Source organism: Miniopterus schreibersii (genome assembly GCF_964146895.1).
Source record: "Miniopterus schreibersii genome assembly, chromosome: 4".
Lineage (NCBI taxonomy): Eukaryota > Metazoa > Chordata > Mammalia > Chiroptera > Miniopteridae > Miniopterus > Miniopterus schreibersii.
Genome location: NC_138105.1, coordinates 42285397 through 42309786, shown reverse-complemented (window position 1 = coordinate 42309786; position 24390 = coordinate 42285397). Strand labels below are relative to the sequence as shown.

Genomic DNA, 24390 nt, shown 5'->3' with positions numbered 1-24390 from the left:
AGTGTACCGTGTTCTTGGCACGTAGTAAACATTCATAAATATTGTAAGTAAATGAGCCACTTTTAAAGAGATTGTGGTAACACAGTTTAAAAGTAAATATTTGCTACATTAACGTGTACGGTTTTCACAACCTATTGTTGAAGAATCGCAGAGCTACAGCAACTCCATTCTCATGAGCTCGTCTCCATTCTACCTGCCTCCTGGACTTCTCTATAACATGCCCCACTGGCCTTGAACGCAAGATATAAACTGAATTTATAATCTCCTCCCCAAATCTACTTTGTAAAGGTTCCCTGGCTGAGTGGATGGCACTGGGCATCCATCTGGAAGATTCCAGGAGTCATTTCAGACTGGTTCCCCCCCCCATTGCCCTAAAGATGATTATCGTTTATTTTTTGCTCTTCCTGTTTAACAGTTCTTATATTAACTGCCTTTTCCTGCTCCATTGACTTAGTACTTCTTCCTGAACTATCCGTCCCTCTGTTTCTAAAGTAATCTCTCCAGAAAAACAAGACACGTCATCACTGGCTGGTTTGAAATCCTTCTGTGGCTTCCAATAGTATTTAATGAATTCTAAAACCTTTACCAGGACATGAGAGGTCACACACGATCTGTACCCTGCCCAGCTCCCCACCCTTCCCACACCCGTCCCTTCACTGACTAGTCTAGCTCCCCTGGCCTTTGAACTCCATGGTGTCAAGCTCTTCCTTGCTGAACAGTAACTTTCTCCCACCTGCTTGTCACCCTTTCTATCTCAGGGAGGCTCTCCCCAATCTAGATTATTCGCAATTACATATTTGTTTATATCTGTCTCCTCTACAAGATTATAAGCTCTTGAGGGCAAGGTTTTGTATCTTTTTTGTTCACAACGGAATGAGCAGCGCTGAGCCACACCTGGCACACAGTGGAGGCACATTGAATATCTGTTCAATAAACAAATACAATATTTATTAAATAAAGAATGTATCTCGTGTCTTTTAGAGAAGCTTGCTTAATACAGTTTGGTTGGGATGATGTCAGGTGCAGTGGCATGGGTAACAAAAAGAAAAATTGAGGTGAAGAGGTAAGGCAAAGGAAAAAAAGACAGGAAAAAATGAGTGAGAGAGCATAGAATTAGAGAGTAATAGAAAAAAAAAAAGGCAGGAAGGGCCTTGTAGTGGGTTGAATGGTGGTCACACCAAAGACAGGTGCACATCAAATCTCTGGAATCTGTGAATGGTACTGTGTAATTTTCCTGGGGTGGCCTTTACAAAGTACTGCAAACTGGGTGGCTTAACACAACAGAAATTTATTATCCCACAGTTCAGGAGGCCAAAATTCTGAAGTCCAACTGTCAGCAGGGTTGGCTCCTTTTGGAGGCCCTGAGGGAAAATCTGTTCCAGGCCTCTCTCCCAGCTTCTGGTGGCTGTTTCCAAGGTGAATCCTTGGTGTTCCTTGGCTTATAGACACATTACTCCAATCTCTGCTTCCAGCTTCACATGCCTTTCTCTTCTTCTGTCTCTTTTGTGAGTCTTCAACATGACCTTCTTATAAGGACACCAACCTTTGGATTTAGGACCCATCTTAATCCAGTACGACTTCATCTGCAAGACTCGATTCCCAAATCACATCACATTCTGATGTCCCAGGTACACACAAATATTCCAGGGGCAAAATCCAATACAGTATATTTGGAAAAAGGACATTTTCAGATTAATTAAAAATGTCTTTATTATGAGACACACAGAAAAGGAGAAGACACAGTCAGACAGAAGAGGAGGCAACATGAAGACAGAGGCAGAGACTGGAGTGATGTGGCCATAAGCCAAGGAAGCCAAGCGATGCCGACAACCACCAGAAACTGGAAGAGGCAAGTCAGGACTCTCTTCCTAGAGCCTCCAGAGGAAGTGCGCCGGCCTCGCCAGCACCTTGGTCTCGGACTTCTGGCTTTCAGAACTATGAGAGAACAGAGTTCTGTTATTTTCAAAGCAGTTAAAGGTATTTGTTATAGCAGCCATGGGAAAGTAATACAAACCTGAAACATAACAGAATCCACAGTGAACTGTATCATTTTCCTTTAAGTACCATTAAAAACCAAACAAAGAAGGAAAAAAAAACAAGAAACAAACCTTTTCCATAAGCTCAAATCTGCTCCAAAAAGATCAAAGAGTTCTTGGTAAATAGGAATTTGTGAACAGTCATAAAGTTAAACTGACTCCATTTCTGTAAGCATAACGTCTAATGGTCCTTTAATACAAGGGCAGACCTTCAGTGGCTGAGATGTAGGACCCTCTAACCTAGTAAGAAATTACTCTAAGAAAATAATTGTGTTGCAAACTGTTTTTCACGTATCTCCACTTATCTTGCGACTGCCTGATAATAAACACCAGGTTTTATCACACCTCATGTGCTTTCTCTTTTCAGGTTATTTAATGTCATCTGTGTCTCCCTATTGAGTTCTTTTTATCTTGAGATTCACCTTTTGTTATTCTGCCTGCTGTATAATAATTAGGTGACGCTGCTTAACTGTCTAACCCTCAGCTCACAAGCCGGCTTAGTTTTTGGATAGCAAGCCGTGTCATCCGGTTACACAGAGGAAAATCCAGGATGAGTCTCTTTCAGTCTTTGAATGAATTCAGAATTAAAATCTGGCATCACTGAGCCATCCCAGAGCCCCTTCCAAACCTCAAGCTCCATAGTCACCCACCGGCCATCAGAGCGACCAGACTAGTTCCAAAATATCACAGTGTTTTATTTACTTATTTGGGTGCACATGGGGGAGGCGTTGATGACCCAGAAGGGTCTATGGGTAGGAAGTCCCATAGTTCACGAGACTATCAATGTCACCGGTAGCCAGAAAACACCTGAAGGGAGAAAGTGGGGCACAGCCAGGCTCTAGCCGGGGGGAGGGGAGGGGGCACGGAGGGCAGCCCCGCCCCCACCCCTACTGGGCGGGCCCCTCACCACTTTTCCCTTGGGGTCCCTGACCCCCTCCCCCTGTTTTCCTGCTGCCCCAGAAGGAAGACCTGCCCCCACCCTTTGCGGTCGTCCCCACCCCCGGGGGGTGTGGGGCGGGGGCTGCGGGCAGAGCGCCCGCCGCGGGCCACAGACCTGGAGGGTCCGCCGCCACCGCGGGCTACCGCCGACGCTGGAAGGCAGGGGTCCTGCGGACTTGGGCGTCGGCTCGGCGCAGAATTTTCAACCCATCCCTGTGGTTAAAGCCCCCCCACCCTCCCACGCCGCCCCGCGGGGGCCGCTTTTCCGCGCGGACTGGGGAGCGCGTCTAACTCGAGCGGCTCCGGCCGGGAACCCGAAGACCCAGAGTGGGCCTCGCCCCTGCCCCGCCCCCGCGCAACGTCATCACCGGCGTCGGGGAAGCGTCGTAAAGCCCCGAAGAAGCGCGCGCTCATAAACCCTGCACCTCGCTACAGATGTCTACAGAGAAGTTTCCAGCCAGGCGCCCGCCGGCCCTTCCCATAGTCTTGCGGCGAAAGCAAAAGACAAGCTCTCCGAGGATGGGATCCAGGGGCGCGGGCGGCTGTGCCTAAAGGATTCGTTGGAGAGGAACCCTTGATAAGGCTAGGTGGCTGTGGCGCCTCCCGTCTCTCCCCGCCTCAGTCATTCCTAAGGTTCCGCAGGTCCTGGAAGTGGCGGGTCTGTCAGCCCCACCCGGCGGCCAGCCTCCTTCCCCCGACCGCCAACGCCGGCCAGTCTGGTCCAATCGTTGGCTCCAGAGCATTCGCGCTTGGAGCGGCGGCCAGAGCGGCTCTGTGTGCGCGTCTATTAGGAGGCGCGTGGTAGTGATGGCGGCGCTCAGCGAGGCTTCCCTGTCACTGGATACTACTACTCCCAGCCCTCCTCTAAGCCGCGGGAGCAACCCTCTGGTCTTTAGTTTACAAGTAGCAATTTGACTCGCTTTGCTGCATGTCAAGAGGGACCGTGGAAAGTGTGGAGACGCCCCGGGGATTAAGCGATCGCAGCTTAAAAAGAAAAAAAGCCAAACAAATAAACAAAACCCACCCACCCTAACAAACATGAGGCTGCTGGAGAGAATGAGGAAAGAATGGTTCATGATTGGAATAGTGCTGGCGATCGCCGGAGCTAAACTGGAGCCGTCCATAGGGGTGAATGGGGGTAAGTCTGCCCCCTCCGCACGCTCCACCGCGATTCCTACTTCAGAACTAATTGGCGAGTCTTGGAAAGGAGGGGAGACCGTCCTGAGGAGGCGTCTGTCCCTCTCGCGGACCCCGGCCGGCCCAGGGTGGCCTTTGGCCCTTGGGCTGACGTTGTAACTGGCCAGCCCCGGAGGGGGTTTGTAATTGGGACTGGGGGCGAGCGACTCAGCGCAGGGTCCCTTCCCCGCGGGCCCGCGGGCCGTCTGTGGGCTCGCCGTGGTGTGGAGGAGTGAGGTGACCGAGGAGGAAGTGGAACTTAATTCTCTTCCCTTCGAAGTGGCATCACCCTGTCCCACGGGATGCTCGGGCGCCAGGAGCGCCTTGTCTGTCTTGGAGTGGGCGCTATTGCCTTGTCCATTTGCAACCTCTGCCACCCCACCCCCTACCCCCGTTTAAACAAAAAAAAGTGGGGGAAGAAAACAACAAGAACAAGGGACACCCCTTCCTCCTCCAGCGCAGATTCTGCGGCCCCGGTGCTGAAGAGGTGATTTGCGGCGCTCGCTGCTGCTCCAGAAACTCCCGGCTGACTGACACGTCGCCCAGTTTCCTTACACGACGGCACTTCCGTGTGCTGCCCGCGCGGCCGCTGCGCTTAGCGGTCGTCGGACAGGCGCGGGCTGTGCGTGTGTCACTGGGCGCGGGCTGTGCGTGTGACACGAGGCGCGGGCTGGGCGCCGGCGAGGAGATGCAGGCGACTGACAACCCTGCTCATCCCGGGGGTGGGGGCCTTGGCGCGCAAGGGGTGGGCATTGGCGGGCATGGCTGGAGGCGGCATTGGCCTTCTGTGCCCCCTCCTCGCCCCCCAGCCCTTAGCTCCCCCCACCCCTCACCTCTCAGCCCCCAGCCCCCACCCCCACCCCCCACTCTCAGCCCCCAGCCCCCACCCCCAGCCCCCCCCACCCCTCACCTCTCAGCCCCCAGCCCCCACCCCCACCCCCCACTCTCAGCCCCCAGCCCCCACTCCCAGCCCCCCCACCCCTCACCCCCAGCCCCCACCCCCACCCCCCACTCTCAGCCCCCAGCCCCCACCCCCAGCCCCCCCCACCCCTCACCCTCAGCCCCCAGCCCCAGACAGTCATGTCCTACTTTTCATGACCATTCATTGAATTTCTTCAGTTTATTGTCTTTCTGACCTTGTTTGTCAGTTTCCAGCCTTACTGACAGGTTTCATAGGTGAGTCGTGCCCCAGGGACGAGATGAGGAGCAGTGAGCACAGGCCGTCCTTTCAGGTTAGGAGGACGTTTGAAGTTATTTGTGCCCTGTTAGAACACGATGGGTGGGAGTCACAGGCTGTCTCAGGAGGACAGTGTGGTTCCTTCCACCCTCTGCCTTCAGGACCTCCATGGAGAAGTAGCCTCAGGGGACATTTAAAAGGAGTTACTTGAGCAAAGGTTGTAGGGATTAAAACTTTGTTGTTGTTGTTTTCTTATGTTCAACTTAGTACAAAATGTGTAGTGTATATAGCTGAGAATAAAGCTGTTATGTGAGGTGGTTTCTCCCCCTGAAGGTACCGGTTGACATGGCTTTTCTGTGAGCTTTGGGGAAACTTGTGAGTGTGGGTGTTTCAGGTTCAGCCGAGGGCGTCCCCGCGGCCCCTGCAGCTGGCTGGATAGTGAGAATTGAAGTTAGAGTGTCTTCATGGTGGTCTGGAGCGCACCCTGGACTAGTTTCACTAGCTTCCAGCGTTAGGTCTTTTATTTGCTGGGCATTAAGGTGGGGTTACAGGCGATGTGTGTTCTTGAAGTTTAGATCTGCAAGGCCTAGGTTTGGTAAAATACCTCTTCCCTTTCATTTCGGGGGTGCCCTGTGGGGAGAAGGGCTGATGAATGGTGAATCATTTCCCTAGGGCTTCCAGTGGCATGAGTGAGATGGAGTCTGTGAGCTTATTTCTTCCCCCAGACTCTGCTTCTTGAAGTTTTGATATGTTGTTTTAGCTTAGAAATATTGTTTCCCACTTTCCCTAGTCCTCATGCCATTAATCTAGGATAATTCATTTCTTTGTTTAATTTTAAAAGTAGAATGTTAAGAACTAAAAGGGATTTTTAAAGTATTCTAAGCCAACGGGCTTCTTTCACAGTTGAAGTTCCTGAGACCTGATGTCAGGTGACTGACTCTAGGTTAAGTTTAGCTAGGGAAGCTGGGGAAGAGGAAGGACTGGAGACGAGGACTCCCCCTTGTTTTATACCAGTTTCAAAATCCATACAAATTTTCTTGGTGAAGAATCATTAAAAATGAATAACCATTATAAAGAAGGGCTCTCTGTAATAAAGACATTTTCCATGCCCTGAATTTTAGCCCAAAGGAGCAGAGCAGAATCCACTAATATTAGACAACAGTAAACTCCTATGATTTCTTTGATAGCTGTCCATGTGTAAAAGCTACTTTCTCTAAAAACAAAAGTTAAGCAAACAGTTATATAGACTGTAAGTTCTTGATACATCTATTGAGCTTTGAATTGATCTTAAAACCTCTTAAATAAAAATATACCTCCAAATATTGACAAGTAACACTTTCACTCCACTAGTTAATCCAACCAAAAGTTAGAAACAAGGAAAGGAATGGTTGCTGAAAATGTTTCTGTTCTATTCTGCTCTTTAGAATGGTCTAAAGCACCTCTTTTTGCTTCTAACTTTTAAACAAAGTTTCCATTTATGGGCTCTGTACATTGGGATTTTTAATACATTCACATTGACTGAACAATTTTCAGAACAGTTTTCTAGACATTCTTTTAAATAGGAAAAGTTTTAGTAGTCTTCAACTTGTTAAGATACTCACTTCACCTTTACCTGGATCAGTACTTTAATGACTACACTTTTTTTTTTTTTTTTAAATCCTCACCCAAGGATATGCTTTTTTAAAAAAAATGATTTGAGAGAGAGGAAGGGAGAGAGATAAAGAGAGAAACATTGATGTGAGAGAGAAATATCAGTTGGTTGCCTCACGTACGTGCCTAACTGGGATCAAACCCGCGCAGCCTGGGTATGTGCCCTGACCAGGAACTGAGCCTGAAACCCTCTGGTGTACCAGACAAGGCTCCAAGCAACTGAGCCACTAGTCCAGGGCTATACTCTTTATTTTTAAGCGTAAGACTTCTATACTTAAAGTATCACAATTATGATCTGACCTCCCTTTAAAAATTTTTTCATAGCCAATTGGTGAGTTATGTATGACAGGAAATTTATAGATGTGGGAATCCTAAAATTAGAGGAGTTGAATGACTTTCCAAATGGGAAAAAGTATAATAGGTACTAGCCTAGACAATTTAATTCTTAGTTCACTGTTCTTTTTACTTACATTTCACTTTTAAATAAGTAGAAGAAGGTTGAAAATAAAGAGCCACAGTAGGTGTAAATGTATAAAGATTCTGAGGTGTCATCTCTGTTCCACTGAAACACAGGGAAACTCTGAGCTGTGTACACCTTAGAGTTCACTCTTGTTTAACACTGTGCTATTCATTCTTGGGAAGAGAAAGGTTTACTTCTTTGAAAGTACAGAGTAACTTTATCATTTCTACCTGCATCTTAAATGATTGCCATTAATAATACATAAATCCTAAAAAGGAAACTGCTTTGTTTTTCCACTAAAGGAACATAACCAGAAATGTGCTATAAGCTTTAGTACATTGTCATGAATATCTTAGATTAGGTTTTGAAGTGAAATTGACTTTGGTCATGAGTAGATTTTATGAAATTGTAATAGTTCCTTGCTTTCTTAAGCATTCCAAATAGTTTTCTTCCCCTCACCCTCCATTAAAAAGCATGAGTTCTGGAGCCCCAAAATTGCTTTTATTTTTAATGGCCAATTTTTCTTTTGATTTTCCTACCTCATTTTATTTTCACTGATAAACACTTTTTTGCTTTTGTTTAAAGGAAAGTTAAAACTTTCACTTCCAGTTTAGCTTTATAGCCACATTAAGATCAGGACCTGGTTATTTTGGTGATGTGGAGCGTATAATCATTACCTTGGAGAGGGCTGGGCATCACTTTTAAATAGTAGAACTCTCACCTCTGTGCAAATATTTACCAAGTTTTTATTGCAGCCCGGGGTGACTTCTAGTTACTCATTCAAAAGTTGAGCTGTCTATTGGCATCTCGGTGATCATGTCTCAAAGAGGCCTTAAGCTTCTCCAAATCAGAATGATTTCCTCCTTCCCTTTTAAAAGGTAACTTGTAGGGAGCCCTGAAATACCCTCACCATGCCCTTTCATGGTTTAGGGTTATTTAGAGATGCTTCTAATAAAAAAACCCCACAATATAACCTGTTTTCATGTTTTAAAACATTGAAAGTTAAGAATCATGCCACATAATTATGCCAATTAGTTAACAGTTACCATTTATATTTATATATGTGTATGTGAACTGTGGGAAGACTTCGTAAAAAATTCGATTGTTGGCTAACTAAGGTCAATGACTTAGCTGCCCCGGAGAAACATGCAATGTAAGCAAATGCCGTGTGCTGGCTGTGGCGATGCATCTTTAGGCATGTCCCTAGATCTCTCTTGTGACCCTGTTGCTAACTCTGACCCATCCTATATGGATATTCTGGAGGCACCACTGTGGTCAGAACCATAGTTGACAAGAATAAGGTCTGATAAAAAGTAGGAGTTTGGAGGAAAATAAAAAGGATACTGTTTTTTAAAAATAGTATTTAAAATTCCTCGGAGGCATCTACTTTCGAAACAAGCCAGACTTCCTGACTTTAGAATCTGCTTCTGGATCACCTTTCTCAGTTGTTACGGAAATATTATTTCTAAGTGTGAGGTGCTGAGACAGAGTCACTCACAGATATAACAATAACCTGCCTCTGTTTAAGTTTGTGAACAGCCTTTCCTGCCCTGATATGTAATGTCATTGACACTTACCTCCTCCCTTTTGCTTCCTTTTCTCAGATCTCAGCAAAACGATCTGTGTAAATGCCAGGTACATAAAAATTATGGCGTTGTTTGAGGAGACGTTTTGTGACTGATGTACTACATATGCCTAAAATGTAGTAGTTGCTCAATAAATATTGTTGACTGAATGAATGGTGATTTTTCCTGACCTTGGAACTGAGCAGTATCTGTAGGCATATTGGAAAGTTACAGGGAATAGTGGAGCCATGAATACATTCTTTTTCTTTCACTTAAAGGCATATTAGTTTCCTAGGATTGCTACAGCATGTTATCACAAACAGGGTGGCTTAAAACAACAGAAATTTATTGTCTCACAGTTCTGGCAGCTAAGGCCTGATCAGGATGTTGGCAGGGCCATACTTCCACCAAAGCTCAAGGGAAGACTCTTTCCTTGCTTGTAGCTTGTGGTAGTTGCCAGCCATCAGTGTCCCTTGGTAATATAACTCCAGTCTCTGCCTCTGTCTTCACAAGGCCATCTCTCCTCTGTGTGTGACAGAGTCCACGTTTCTCTCTTTTTATAAGAACAGCAGTCATTGGATTAGGGCCCAGGTCATTGGATTAGGGCCCACCCTAATCCAATAAGATCTCATCTTAATTTGATTACATCTGCAAAGACCCTGTTTCTGAATAAAGTCACATTCACAGGTTCTGGGTGGACACATATTTTTTTGGGGGGGATGCTATTCAACCCAGCACAAGAGGGTTGAAGAGAATATCAAATATGAGATGATCTCAGATTTTGAACTGTTGGGATATGCCAGGGTTTCTCAACTTGACTGCTACTGACATTTTAAGACATGATAATTCTTTGTTGCTGGGAGGGCTATCCTGTGCCTTCCACGATGTTTAGCAGAATTCCTGATCTCTGTCCACTAGATGCCAGTCACACGTCCTAGGCCCTGAATTAAAACAACCAAGAAGTTTCTAAATGTTGCCAAATGTCGGTGGGGGCAAAATTGCCCTGTGGGAGAATCACTTGTATAGAGGTATAAAATGGCATTTTCTCAAACTACCTTTTTTAAAAGAATGTTGTCCAGTGGTTAGCATATTAGGCCTTTAAGCCAATTGTGTACAAGCCACAAAAATAGTTAAAGGTTAGGGTTGCCCCAGTTGTACTCACAAGGTTAATGCATCTGGGATGATGCCAGCCTAACTTCAGAGAGGATTTTCTGGAGGGCAAAGATCAGGCCAGTCTGGCTCACTACAGTATGCCTAGGGCTGGGCACAATTTCATAGTAATTATAATTTTAACAGCATGTTGTTAAGCACTCTATTACTCTATCTATGTTATCTCAATCACATAGTAAGTGCTCAGTAAATATTTGTAGATTGAATACTGTTGGGAAGAACTGAATGTATGCGTGAATACAAGCTTTTATTTCTAGTATCCTAGAAGAAATGAAATTATATTTGCTGAAGAGAACATAACTTCTTCCATTGATTGTCTCCTTTTGATTTGGGGACTGATACTGTGGTAGACATAATTAGGACCTATATTGAAGGATATTGGCTATCTGCTCTCCTGTGTGAGAGCGGGGTTTCTTTTTATTCTTCTTGTCTAAGGATACTTGTCTAAGGACTGAACTGGACAGTCATGGTCCTTGCCTTCTGGAAACTCCTCTCTGGAATTTGCATCATAGCAAATGCTCAACTCTGTCAGGACAGTAGTATACCAGGGTCAGTACTAAGAATTAATGTACCATTTGTCCTCCAATGGATTTGTCTCTCATACTGAAAGACTGGAAATTTTAATCTAACAGGAACTAATTTCTCTCTCTTTAGGACCACTGAAGCCAGAAATAACTGTCTCCTACATTGCTGTTGCAACAATATTCTTTAACAGTGGACTATCATTAAAAACAGAGGTACTGTCACCTATGGGGCACATGAAAAGCAGGGAGAAAAATTTAATTTGTACTTAATATTTTGAAATTTCCAAATCCTTTTGTAAAGCTGTGTGTGGCTGTAGCCTGAAGGCTTCACTATAACAGAAGACAACTTGGACCTCAGCATAGGAACTTGCGTTTTATATGTACATATTCTAGAAATTTTATAGTTGAGCAGCATGTACCCTAAAGATGTGGTTATAATGGGTATGTTTTTAATATGACAGCTGAAGTGATGCATCTCCTTCAGGTCTTCCTCAGATGATGGTGGTAGCTATAGTGGTGCCTACGGTGGTCCCTTTAGGCTGCTATTTGGGTTTCCATAGCTTTGTTCCTAGGACTGATGCTGCTCAAGTGATGCTTGTTATAACTTTTAACTAATTTGTATTATTTTTAAAAAAGTATATTCTTTGCTAGTCTATCTGTTAAATGTTAATAGATGCTTTAAGGAAATATTGGCATTTTTCATATTAAGTCACACTCTCATGAAGACATACTGCTAACGTTATTTACTAATCCAGCTGTCACTGAACATGGGATTTTTTGGAATTAAGAAATCCAGACATTTTTATACCTGAAAAGGAATGAGTAGAATTTATGATTCTCTTTTGACTTACAGTGGAAGAAACAAATAGAAGAAAATACCTATTTGCTTTTGAAGACCATAGAGTTTTAAAAGTTGTCATTCTACGGTACTTAGTCTTATATAAACAGGGAAATCTTACTATGTAAGAAGGATTTTTTTTTTAAATGATTTTAAAACTTACAATTCTGTTTGTGCATATCTTGCCCATGCTTAAAGTTTCTTTCTTTTAAGTGTGATTTAAATGAAGATCAAATTGACCTACCTCCTTTTGATCATCCTAGTACCAACATGGAAAAAAAAACCCCAGTTTTACTAAATTTATGTATTTTGTTGTTAGCAGGTTGATATAAATCTTTCCATTGAGGACATTTTGGATGTAGATGGGATCCATGTATAGTGTCTACGACAGATAAATTGTGTCTCAAGAATGCTAAATATTCTTACTGATTACTGGTCTTCTGAAAATAGCTGACATGGATGGGGATTTCCTAAATATGTCAAATTACAGTTTTTATAAATTATGTTGATAAGAAAGGACTGTGACTAGTCCTTAGAGGGCACAGGCTTTTCCTGTCAACACCAGAGTCCTATTGGTCCTCAAATGCGGGACACAATGGTACAGAAAGATATTTGCCACTCCTGTAGTGCTCCTCTGATCTTCCCTGGAGGTCTCCCTCCTGGCCTTGGCGAGTAGTGCTCTTAGTGAAGCAATTGCCTCACCCAAATCCTCTACTTGGGAGGGTGCTGTAACTACGCCCCCTGGTGGCTGCTCAATGGCTACAACTGTTGCTTATGCCATGGGAAATCTGGCAAGAGACTTGATTCTCTCCTTAGCTTCTTGCTTAGTGCTGTTCTGTAAAGCTGCCATCTTCATGGGATGCAGGAGTTGCAGAAGGAATGTCACAGTTGTCAGCATTTCTCTAAGGACCGAATTCTTCTGTAAGTACCTAGGAAACCTTCAGAGTCATCCAGCTAATTTGGATCTAATGATGAAATGCCTGGATCTCTTTGCATTCTCATGTTTCTAAGTAGCCATCAAAGCCACTTCTGCCATAAAGGACCCTTTTGAAACTAATACAACACTAGGTCATTTTCGAGATCCATTTAACTTAAGATGCCCTAGATTGCATTATTGTGTAATGTTAAACCATCTCTAAGCCCTGCTCATTTCCTGGGCAACTGAATAGTTGTAAGTTAGAAGGTAGCAGTCTTGTTGTTACTTGTTTTCTAGTTAATAATCTTAAATTAATTTCATCTGAGACAACTACTTTTGTACCCTATTAGGTTTTAGAATAGGGCACTTTTGCACACAGGAGACGAGCTATTATTGACTTGAGTTTATTCGAAAGTGTTTACAGTGACCCCATTTGAGTTTGATTCATACTAATCATTTCATGTAGTATTACTCATACATTGATGTAATGATGTGTATTCTAAGATTTGTTTTGCTCATTTATTAAATTTATAAAGAACTCTGTTAATACTTCATGCTAAGAAGATTTAATGCTAAATCTTCAGTTTTATAACTTGATTTCTAGTTTTTAAAATACGTGTTGAAATGGTTTCTGAAATTTTATTGTACTGAAGTGTAATTAGGTCACATTCGAAATATATTTTATATAGAGCTAACTTCAAACCTACAGCTTCAGAGGATTTGTCATTTAACAGATGGTGGCAGGACCAATTCATTCAGACAAATAACCTATCAAGTGCCTGTGACTACAAGGCACTGTGCTTGGCACAGGGATAGAAACAAAGATAAACAGGAAGCTTCGGGGCCTGAAAAAGTTACTGAGTAGAGCAGAATATACAGGTTTTTCCTTATTTTCCTAAACAGATTATTTTTAAAATCCCATTTACTCAGAAGTAAATATAGCAAATCCCAAACTTTAGGCTTATGCTGCTTGTTTCCATCCCAGAGCTATGAGGCTGACCCTCAGAAATCAAATAAAGGCCATGTAAGAGTTAGAAGGGAAATTGGTGTGTAATGAAAATATTTCTATGTCCCAATTAGAGTCCCTGATTTTAAGCCATTCTTGATGTTGTCAGTGAGACTCTGGTATAATCAGTATTTGGAATATCTTCTTAAGTTTGTTTTTAATGGAATTTTACCTGTATTATATGTGAATAAACAAAATGTCCTACAGACCAACTTTTCAATTATTCATGATGATATTTATATGAGTATGTGGGATATATATGGAATAATGCTATTTTGGATTTTATGGTGTTACTTGCTTTTTCTTTTCTGTTGTTACCTTGTTTTCTCTTTAACATTGTACGAAGATCTAAGAAATACATAACACTGGGTTTTTGTGACAGTCTTGAAAATCTTTCTCAGGAAACACTTCACGTTTGTTATTTCCCTGTTGTTAAGAGGCCCCTTATGACCCAACACAGTAGGCCCTGGTGATTCATTTTGCTGGGTTCTTACTGTTCCATTATTCTGATGTGATATCAATTGTTTCTAATTGTCGTTTATTAGGTCATGCAGAATTCTCTAACTGCATTTTATTTTTCATAACTCTTTTCTGATTACAGAAGTGGTATTTCCCCATTGCAGAAAGGTTAGGAAGAATAAAAGCAACTGTTATAACATATATGTGGTTTTTTAGTTCTTTTTTTCTTAAACATATTTTACATACAGAATATTTAAAAAATAAAGTATTTTTTAAAATTCTATATATACATACTTGCATACATACACCCACACATAGATGCATATATAGTCTTATTTTTTTCTATGTGACATTGTATAATAATAATGTTTCATGCAATTTAATACTGTTATTTAATTTTGCTTCACTTATATAGCGAAAAATAAGATAATTTACATTTTGTTTACCTTTATGTACATAAATCAAAAGGTACAAAAGTATATATGATGAAAAGTCTTCCTTATATCCCTCTACCAGATACCTATCCAGTTCTCTTCTCTGGAGACAGCCAATGTTAACAGTTTCTGTGTATCCTTCCAGAGATATTCTGGGCAAAACAAACGTGTGTATCCCCCCTTTAAACTGTTATTTTATGCTGTTTGCCACCTTACCTTATTTAACTCAAAAACATATCTTGAAGATTATTTAATATCAACATATAAAGAACTCCCTGTTTCTTGGTGTATGCTGAAAAGAATTCCATTTTATGAATGTGTCATGATATATTTTCCAGGTCCCCTATTAATGGACATTGAGACAGTTTACCAAGTTTTGCTCTTACAAACATGCTGCAAAAGATAACCTAAAAATCTGCTATTTCCCACATTTGGGAATATATGTGAAGGGTTAATTCCTAGAAGTGGAATTGCTAGGCCAAATGATATGTACAGTTTAAGTTGTGATAGATTTTCCAAGTACCTGGAATGGTGCCAGGTGCTCAGTGAGTATTTGTCAAATGAAGAAATGAGTTGCCAGATTGCCTTCCACAGGTTACATGCTGGTTAAGTAGGGAGAGACCCTGTACTCCTGTATCCTAGTCCACAATTTTAACAGGGTTTATAGTAGCTCTTAACACTGTTTAATTCTTAAGTTACATAGTTAGTCTCCCAGTGCTGGACATTTAAGTTGTTTCCAGATTTGACCGTGATGGATAACACTGTGAGGACCAATTCTATGTATAAATGCTTGTAACTATTTTTTGTATTGTTTGGATAAATGCCCAGACATAAAATTTGGGGGTACAAGAATATAAATTGTACTATAATCTCTGATATATATTCCCAGATTACTTTTAGAAAAGTTATACCATTTTATATTTCTATGAGAAGTATATGCAAATACCTTAATTACTGCATCCTGGCTAATCATTTAATTACAATTTAAAGAATTGAAAACACTATAATATTTATTTGGTATCTATTGAATGCCTGTGAATATATCTGATTGAGATTTGGTCTCAAGACTGCTGGGAATTCTTGGAACTGCTGGTGCTCCAGCACCTCCAGGGTGAAACTTCTGATTTGGTGTCAGGGTGGCTCCTTTTCTCTTAGCTCTGATCCATGGACCTGGTATGGCTTCTGGTCTGTCCAGTGTTTCCCAGTTGTCCTACGTTAGTCCCAGGTTGCCAAAAGTTCCTTAGATGTCATTAAAGATATCTTGTGACCGAAATGGAACCGCTGTGTGCCTTCACATGGGAAGATAAATAGTGGGAGCTGATGAGACAGATCCTAGAGGTGGTGCTCAGGGAGTGAGTCTGGGCTGACCTACTGTTCATTGAACTATCAACTCTGGCTGATTCCTCTGAAGCTGAGGGTATTTTGAATGTCTCACTTGAACTGGGGGTGGTGGGGACATTATTACAGTGCTATGCTTATAACTGGTGAATCTCTGGTGACTGTAAACGTGCTGTAATGGCTGCCCAAATGTTTTATACAGGTTTTCTACTACTTTCTAAATTTGTCTTATTTCTCCTGAATAACCACACAACTGAAAAAAGTGCAAATGCAGATGCTCGCTAATTAGTATACATTTAAATCCCCCAGTTTAACCCAGTATCCTTTTCAGTTGTGAGACTAATAACATGTGCCTGGTTTGTCATATTTGAGGGGAATTGTTGCCCTCCTGGGCAGCAGGATCACGCAGTGGATGCAGCAGGCACTGGTTTACTGGTTTGGATTCTGAGCTTCACTGTGTAGTAGCTCTCAGCTTCAGTTTCCTCATCAGTAGTGATAATAATATCCACCAACTGGGGTTGTTGTGAGGGTTAAATGAGATAACACACATAAAGCGGAAAGCTTAGAGAATGGCATGTAACTACTATTCAGTAAATTTTGGCAAAGAAATCTACTGATTCAGTTTTGTGGAAATGACCGTTTTGAATTGCAGAATGTTGTTGGGGAGAACATTTTTTAAAATTATGATTTGTATGTAGATTTAGTAACATCTTGCCAAATTGAGGCCTTTTTAGGTCTGGTATAATGAATAGAGGTTAATTGCCATATTTAATAAGAATGCCATAGGTCCTGATAAAATTTTTAAACAAGATTTATTTTTTAGGTGGTTAAACATACATGTCTGTTTACAGTGTCAACAATTCTCAAATATATTGGTGTAAAAGTAGTTAGCATAGTCCTGGTCCAGAATTTCACAAATCTGAGTTGTTGCTTATTGTATATTTGGAAGCAATTAGAATATTTCAGAAATTTTATATAGAAGTCATAATCTTTACGAATAGCTTCATAAACATCATCAATAACTTTTTTCTTCAAGTTCTTCTCTTATGCATGTGTTTATCGGTAAAAAATTTAGCTATGAAATAACTCTGAATTGATGGGTGTAACTAGACTTATTATGGTGATCATTTTGCAATATATACAAATATTGAATCATCATGTTATACACCTGAAGCTAATATAATGCTATATGTCAACTATATCTCAATTACAAAAACCTAACTTATGTTATTTTAGTCACAGTCTCTCTTCAGAAATAGTTTTCTTACTTTCGTTATTTTGTGTCCTTTCTTGCAGGAGCTAACCAGTGCTTTGGTGCATATACGACTGCATCTTTTCATTCAGATCTTTACACTTGCATTCTTCCCAGCAACAATATGGCTTTTTCTTCAGCTCTTATCAATCACTCCGATCAATGAATGGCTCTTAAAAGGGTATGTTTAAATGTTTTGAAGAGTCCACTTTTTAATTAATTTTTTATTGTTGGCACTATTGCAGATGTCCCCCATTTCCCCCTCCTTGTCCTTCTTCACCCATCCCCCATCCCCTCACCCCCCTTGCCACTTTTATGTTGTTGTCTGTGACCATGGGCTATACATATATGCACATATGTTCATGAAGGGTCCACTTTTAATGGGGCATCTTTAGTGACATTACTGTTTGTGTAACAACTATATATAAAAGGGCTTACATGTGATATAAGAAAATAAAAACACTTTTAGCATTATTATTATTCTTTCAAATGATAGTGTTTCATCAAGGAGATCCATCAAAGAATTTTGTGACAGAATGTTAAAATACACTCATATGCTTAATCCTAAGGTTCTAGATGAGCACTTCTGGGAATTTAAGAGTTATGTTGGGAGAAAAATGGAAGTGACTAGAGATTATAAGATCCATATGTATGTGTAAAAATGTAGGCTATCAATTGGGTGCTTTAACTTTTAAGAATTATTTTACCAAATGTACGCAGGTAATGACTGAGTATAATGTGCCTTTAAAATGTATAGGAAAGAAAAAAATATATACAGGGGACAAACATTTACTTTTTTACTTGTTCTGTTTTATGTTTGATTGGATAGTTGAATTAACAAGATTTTTATTAGAATCTTTCTTCTATTAAAAATGTTGCCATGTTTATTTAAAGCATTTGATGATTTTAAAAAAATTATTTGAGTTGGTTTAAAACTGACCAGATGTTAGCATCATGGTATAATAGCTAAAATACTGAACTTAAAGCCCTGCGATTGCACTCTGACCCTGTCCCTAACTTGCTATGAGACTCTGAGGAAAGGCATTTGATAGTTTTGAATCTCAGTTTCCCAGTTTATAAAATGAAGATAATCATGCTTTTATTGCCTGTTTAACAACAATATCAGGGAAATCAATTAAATAATTTATTTAGCTCCTACTATATGCCAGGAATTATTATAGGTATTGGAAAACCAACAGGGAACAAAATTGGCCAAGACCCAATGAGTTTTGCTCATTGAAGAGACTCAGGGTGTGATTGTCAGTAAACAAGTAAATAGATGACCAAGACACAAATAAGTGATGTGAAGTAAAACACTATGATATGGTTGAAAGTGGTTAGGTGCACAGGCTGGTGATTAATTTAGGTTGTAGAGTTCTGGGGGCAGAGTGTTTTGGCCAAGGAAACAATGTACAAGGGCTCCAAGGCAGGACCAACCCTGGTATGTTCAAGGGCCACAAAAGCAACCATGGTGGCCAGAACCTGGTGATATGACTAATATGACTTGGAGTTGGAAAGGTAGGCAGGAACCAGTCACTCAGAGCATTGTAGGCCATGGTAAAGCATTCAGATTTTATTCTGAGTGCTACAGGAAGCTAGTAGAGGGAATTAAATGAGAAAGTGGTGTTGTCTTATTTATATTTGCCAATGAGTCTCCCAATGACTCTGGAGAGTAATAGATAGTAGAAGGGCCCGAGAGAAAGCTAGGAGACCAGCTTGGAGGCTGGTGTGGTGTAGCAGCACGTTAGGGAGAAGTGGATGCATAAAGGATATATTTTAAAATTAGAGTTCTCAGAACCCAGGGATGGATAGGCTATGGAGAGAGGAGGACAGGGAGGAATCACAGATGACTCCTGGATTTGGGGTATGAGCCACAGGGTAATTGGTGACATCTGTTACTTAGCTGGAGAGAAATGAGTTAGGGTGAGAGGGGAAAATCAAGGGTGCTGTTTTAGCCAGATTGAGTTTGAGAGAATGAACATAAAATTTTACTGAAAAGCATAAAATGTTGTTTAAATATGATGACATCATATAGAGCAACAATGTACGAGGTGGGCAAAAGTAGGTTTGCCATTGTCATACAAAATAAATAATACAATAATTGATAAATAATATGATAACAGTAAACTGTTTCATGCACTCACAACTGTAAAGCTACTTTTGCCCACCTCTGTATAATGCATATTACCAATAGTTATTGAGTATCTGCCAAGTAAAGAGCACTCAAGAAATAGGAAGATATTAACTCATTTTGCTTGTATTAAGGGAACTCCATTTAGTTGGATATGTAGGACATATATATAAAATAGTAACCAACCAAAATGGGGCAGCATATGATTTGTCAGATGAGTGGTGTAATCAGTTAAAGGGTAAGAAGTTCAGCAAGGGTTGTGTACTCCTAAAACAGAATTCAAACATGAGACGTTAGTGGGAGAAAGATGAAAAGCTTCCTTAAGCCCTGGCTGGTGTGGCTCAGTTGGTTGGGATCCCATGCACTGAGGGGTCACTGGTTTGATTCCTGGTGGGGGCACATTTGATTCCAGGTTTCGGGCTCGATCCCAGTAGGGGGTGTGCGGGAGGCAGCCGATCAACGTTTAGCTCTCACATCGATGTTTCTCTCCTCTTTTCCCTTCTCTCTCTCAAAAAAAAAGCTTCTGTAAGGCCAACTTTACAAAGATGAGAACTACTGAATCTGTACATGATGGAGAGTTCTTAAATGTGGCAAACGAGAGTAATAGGCTAAAACGTGGTCATGAAGGAGGATTCATCTGATAGCATTGTACTGGGTGTACAGGTGGTGTAGAGTGGGGCCAGCAATTTCTGTATGCTGAATAAACAAGCATGCAGTGTACATTCTACATGAATGCTGAGTAATGTTTTTTATCTTGAGCACTTTAGATTTACTACTACTCATAGTTTCATTTGCTGGTTATGCAATGTATTTTCTATCCTAAACTCAGAGAATAGACTTCTTGTCATGATCTGGGTATTAAAAACCAAATTTGGAATAGACACTAGAATTCACATTAGAGTCTGAATTCAGGAAGTATATGATTGTGTCATGCCTGTTTCTATATTGAAAGTACAACATGAAAATGCCTTTTATGAGATGAAAGTTTGAGAATTGCTATTTTGTAGAAAGGAATCAGCACATGTAAGCTTATGTTTTGTTAAATATTTTTGAACTTTGGAAGTGATTTTAAAATTTTATTTTTGCGAAAAAATTTCTACCAAAAAATGTAAGGAAAAGACACCTGAAAATAACCCCAGGCTAAATTATATACATTTACCAAAGGATTAACCATTTTGGTTATCTTTCAATGACTACACTTACTCTAACTTGACTATTTTTTAAAAATTATATAGTAAGAGCTTAAATAACTTTAAAAATAACATTGCTCAGGGCTGTGAATGGAATGAGTGTCCCCAGGCATTTGCAGCATCTTCTAAGCCATGTTGCCTCTTAAAGAATTGTCTGAACTCAACAGGGCATGTGTGTCAATAATCACTCTCCTGTTTTCATTTACGCAGCTCTGCTATTTTAGAATGAATGTAGTGAAAACTGTTATGATTGAAAAAAATACTATTTATAATTGCACTTTCTTTTATTTTTCAGTTTGCAGACTGTAGGTTGCATGCCGCCCCCTGTGTCTTCTGCAGTGATTTTAACCAAGGCGGTTGGTGGAAATGAGGTGAGTCATGGGGTTAACTTTATTTAAACAGAAGTGGGTGCTGTGCTTTTATTTTTATATTTTATGACAAAGGAGTCATGTCACAGAAAACACATAACCATAGCAGCTTATGAAAGAAACAGGTTATTTATATATTGGAACATCTGGCCCTTGGACCGAAATCATTTGGTCTGGCCCTGCCAAGGCAACCGAAGGGGGACTCAAAAGTCAATAAATTCAATTAAGTGTTTGACCAAATACAGCAGGCTAATTTTTAAGTTGATAATTTTGTATGGCCTGAGAATGATGTTATAAATATCCAAATGGCCCTTGGTAGAAAAAAGGTACCCCACCCCTGTATTAGGATGATGCTAAAATTGATGATAGTGAGTGGAATTTGGGATTTCAAAGAGAAGAGCAAGGGAGGTGAATGAAATAGGGATGATGATTTCTCTACCTTAGTGGGAAGTTGGGAGACAGAAGACAAGGAATCCAAGGAAAAGGACTTTCCATCCAAGACTCACAAACCAAGGACACCGCTACAGCCATTCCTTAGTTCTTAAAAAATTTGAAACAAATTAAATTTGTGGAAAAAGGGTCAGTGTAAGTTTAATGGCTAGTGAAGATAATATACAAAGGAGAATTAAGGCCAAATTTCTAAGATAAGTTCAAAGAAATTGTCTGGCTGCTAGGGGACTGGCATAAGAAGAGTGCTTGTGTATTGGGATAGCAGTTGTTCATTTCAGAAGCTACTTGTGGGTGGTTCTTCTGGGCTGAAAGGCCCTACAACTTTGTACCGAGGGACTTGGCCTTGTGGCTTATTCCTCCTTTTCCACTTACACAGTCCATCGTTCAGAAAAGAATGCTGTCGAATAAGGGAAGGTATAAGGGGTTGCAGCTTCACTTCATTCTTAGGAGTTTGCTTTCTCAGCATCCGTTTTCATTTTCATCCACTTCATACATTTAAAAAATATTTCTTGATCACATGCTATATTCTTTTTACAAACAGGTTTATTGAAGTATTATTGACATACAATAAACTGCATAAATTTAAACAATTTAATGTTTTGACATATGTATATACCTGTGAAACCCTCACTAGAATGAAGATAGAGAACATGTGCATCACCCTAAAAAGTTTCCTTGTACCCTTTGGTATCCTTCTCTCCTGTCCTTTTTAGCATTCCTTTTCTCCCGGTAACACTGATCTGTTTTTTATCACTGTGGATTAGTTTGCATTTTCTAGAGTTTTATATAATGGAATCATACAGTGTGTACTCTTTTTTTGCTCTATTTTTACTCAGCATAATTATTTTGCGATTTATCTATATTGTGTATATCAATTATTCATTCCTTTTTATTGCTGAGTTGTATTATTTTGTATTGTTGTGCCACAATTTGTTTATCCATTCACTTGTTGATGGACATTTGTGCAGTTTCCACATTGGAGCTATACACATTTTTGTATAGATCTTTACGTGGAAGTAAACTTTCAGTTCTCTTTGGAATACTTAGCGGTAGAATGGCTGGATCATCTTATAGGGTAGGGAACCTTTTTCCTGCCAAGCACCATTTGGATATTTATAACATCATTCTTGGGCCTACCAAATTGTTGTTGCTATGAAAAAAGCTCCTAGATTTATTGAATTTCGAGTCCCACCTGCGGTTGACTTGACAGGGCCAGACCAAATGATTTCTCGGGCCTTATATGGCCTCCAGGCCAGACGTTCCCCACCCCTGATCTAGTACGGATATGTTTTAGTGCATTTCAACCAAGGGAGGAATCACCAGTGAATAGTTATAAATCATCTATAAATAGCTTCTGAAGTGAACCATTTCTTTTCATGTACAGGTACTCTTCTTTTTACCACAGGTGCATGTTTAACTTTTTAAGAAATTGCCAAAGTATTTTCTAAAGGGATTGTACCATTTTGCATTTCAAGCAGTGGTGCATGAGAGTTCCAGTGCTTCACATCTCAGCAACGCTCGCTATTGTCAGTCTTTTTAATTTCAGCTATTCTGATATGTGTATCAGAATGATAGTAGTATCTCATTGTAGTTTTAATTTAATTTGCGTGTCCCAGTGACTGGTGATGGTGAGCATTATTATCTTTACACGTGTTTATTTGCTGTCTATGTCTTTTTTGGTAAAATGTCTGTTAAACCTTTTGCTTTTTTTAAAATTGGGTATTTGGTTTTCTTATTGATGAGATTTGAGAGTTTTATATATTCCAGTTACAAGTCCCTTTCATCAGATACATACTTTGTAAGTATTTTCTCCCAGTGTGTGGTTTGTTTTTTCAATTTCTTACCAGTGTCTTGAAGAGCAGGATGGTAGTGGAGGCACTAAAGTGTGGTTGGATTCCTTACGTATTTTAAAGGCACAGGATATGCTGATGAATTGGATATGGGGTGTGAGAAAAAGAAAGATGTCAAGAATGACTTCAGAGTTTCTGACTGAGCAGCTGAAAGGATGGAGTTGCTGACATGGAGATGAGTACTATGTGAGGTTTGGGGGGTATCAGTCTGGGTGATAACTAAGAATGCCAAAATCTCAATGATCAAACATATAGGCTTATTTCTTGCTCATGGTACATGTCCTGTGTGGGTTAGTTGGAAGGTCTTTGCAGTCACTAAGGAAGCCTGGTTAATGGAGGCCCCATGTCTTGAAGGTACACCATCTGGATGGAACACAGCATTTTCAGTTGCCACAGCAGGGAAAGAGAGAGATTGGAGAGTCACCAATGGGCTTTCCTCTGTCCAGGCTGGAAGTGATACAAGGCACTTCTGTTCACATTAAATTGGCCAGAACAAGTCATATGGCTTTACTATGTGTTGTTATTGATGTGCCCTGGAGGAGAAGAGAACTGGACGTTAGTGAACACTTGTGACGTTAGCCACATGGGTAAAGATCAGGAGTTTGTGTTTTGTTGTGTTAAGGTGCCTGTTACATGTCCAAATGGAAATGTCAGTAAGCAATTAGAGATACAGTGTTGAGAGTTCAGGTCTAAAATGGAGATATACATTAGGGAGTCATCAGTGAATAAATGGTATTTCAAGCCAATATTGGAGGCGATTACTTGGGAAGAGAGCATAGAGAGAAAAGAAAAGAGGTTCAAGGACTGAGCTCTGGGACCCTCCATCATTATGAGGTCGGGGTAATGAGGAGTAACCAGCAAAGGCAACATAGAAAACGTAGTGAGATGGAAAGAAAAACAAGGAAGTGTGTTATCCTGGAAGCCAGGTGATGAAAGTGTTTGAAGGAAGAGGGTATGATCAGCTATGTCAAATCTGCTGGTATAAGTTGTGTAAGGTGAATTCTGAGAATTAACCCTTTAAGCTACATGGAAATTACTGGTAACCTTGGCCAGAGTGGTTTTGGTAGAGAATAGGGGCAAATGCTTGTTTGGAGTAGGTTCAAGGAAAAACAGGGAGAGAGAAATTAGAGACTATGGTTACAAACATCCGTTTTTAGGTCCTTTATGATTAAAGGGAATAGAGAAATGGGGCCTCATTTAACAGAGGATGTGGAGTCAAGATTATTTTTAGTGCCAAAATGACTGCATGTTTCTACCTTGATGCGAACTGTGCAGCAGAGAGGGAGCTGTTGATTTGAGAGAGGGTGCTGGGGTAATTCATTTGGGCAAGTGGGAGAGAATGGTCAGGTTGTATGAGCTGCAATAGGAGCTTGGACCTTTCGTTTATAATAACAGGAGGGAAGGCAGAGTGCAGGTATAGATCCGTGGAGATGGGTAGGGGGGTACACTTGGGAGTTCTCT

At 40.8% G+C, this 24390-nt stretch overlaps 1 protein-coding gene and 1 long non-coding RNA gene across 6 annotated transcripts in view; one reads left to right on the top strand and one right to left on the bottom strand.

The window, feature by feature from the left end:
• Positions 1–1692: 1692 nt before the first annotated feature.
• LOC308556148 lies at positions 1693–3309 on the bottom strand. 2 transcript variants are annotated; one of them, XR_013998683.1, is made up of 3 exons: positions 3091–3198; positions 2739–2843; positions 1693–1935 (listed from the first exon to the last, which is right to left on the bottom strand). It is a non-coding gene; the product is annotated as an uncharacterized lncRNA (long non-coding RNA). The 2 variants fall into 2 exon arrangements; XR_013998682.1 differs by lacking the exon at positions 2739–2843 and having other exon boundaries at positions 3091–3309.
• Positions 3310–3780: 471 nt separating this feature from the next.
• The window catches only part of SLC10A7 (solute carrier family 10 member 7), a 190906-nt gene continuing 170296 nt past the window's right edge, over positions 3781–24390 (top strand). For 3 of the 4 annotated variants that reach the window (XM_081136712.1, XM_081136711.1, XM_081136714.1), the window contains exons 1-4: positions 3781–4113; positions 10828–10910; positions 16985–17121; positions 20557–20632. In XM_081136712.1, coding sequence (XP_080992838.1) covers positions 4014–4113; positions 10828–10910; positions 16985–17121; positions 20557–20632 — 396 coding nt within the window. In that variant the 5' untranslated portion in view covers positions 3781–4013. The remainder of the gene's footprint in view (positions 4114–10827; positions 10911–16984; positions 17122–20556; positions 20633–24390) is intronic. The other variant, XM_081136713.1, reaches the window with a different exon arrangement.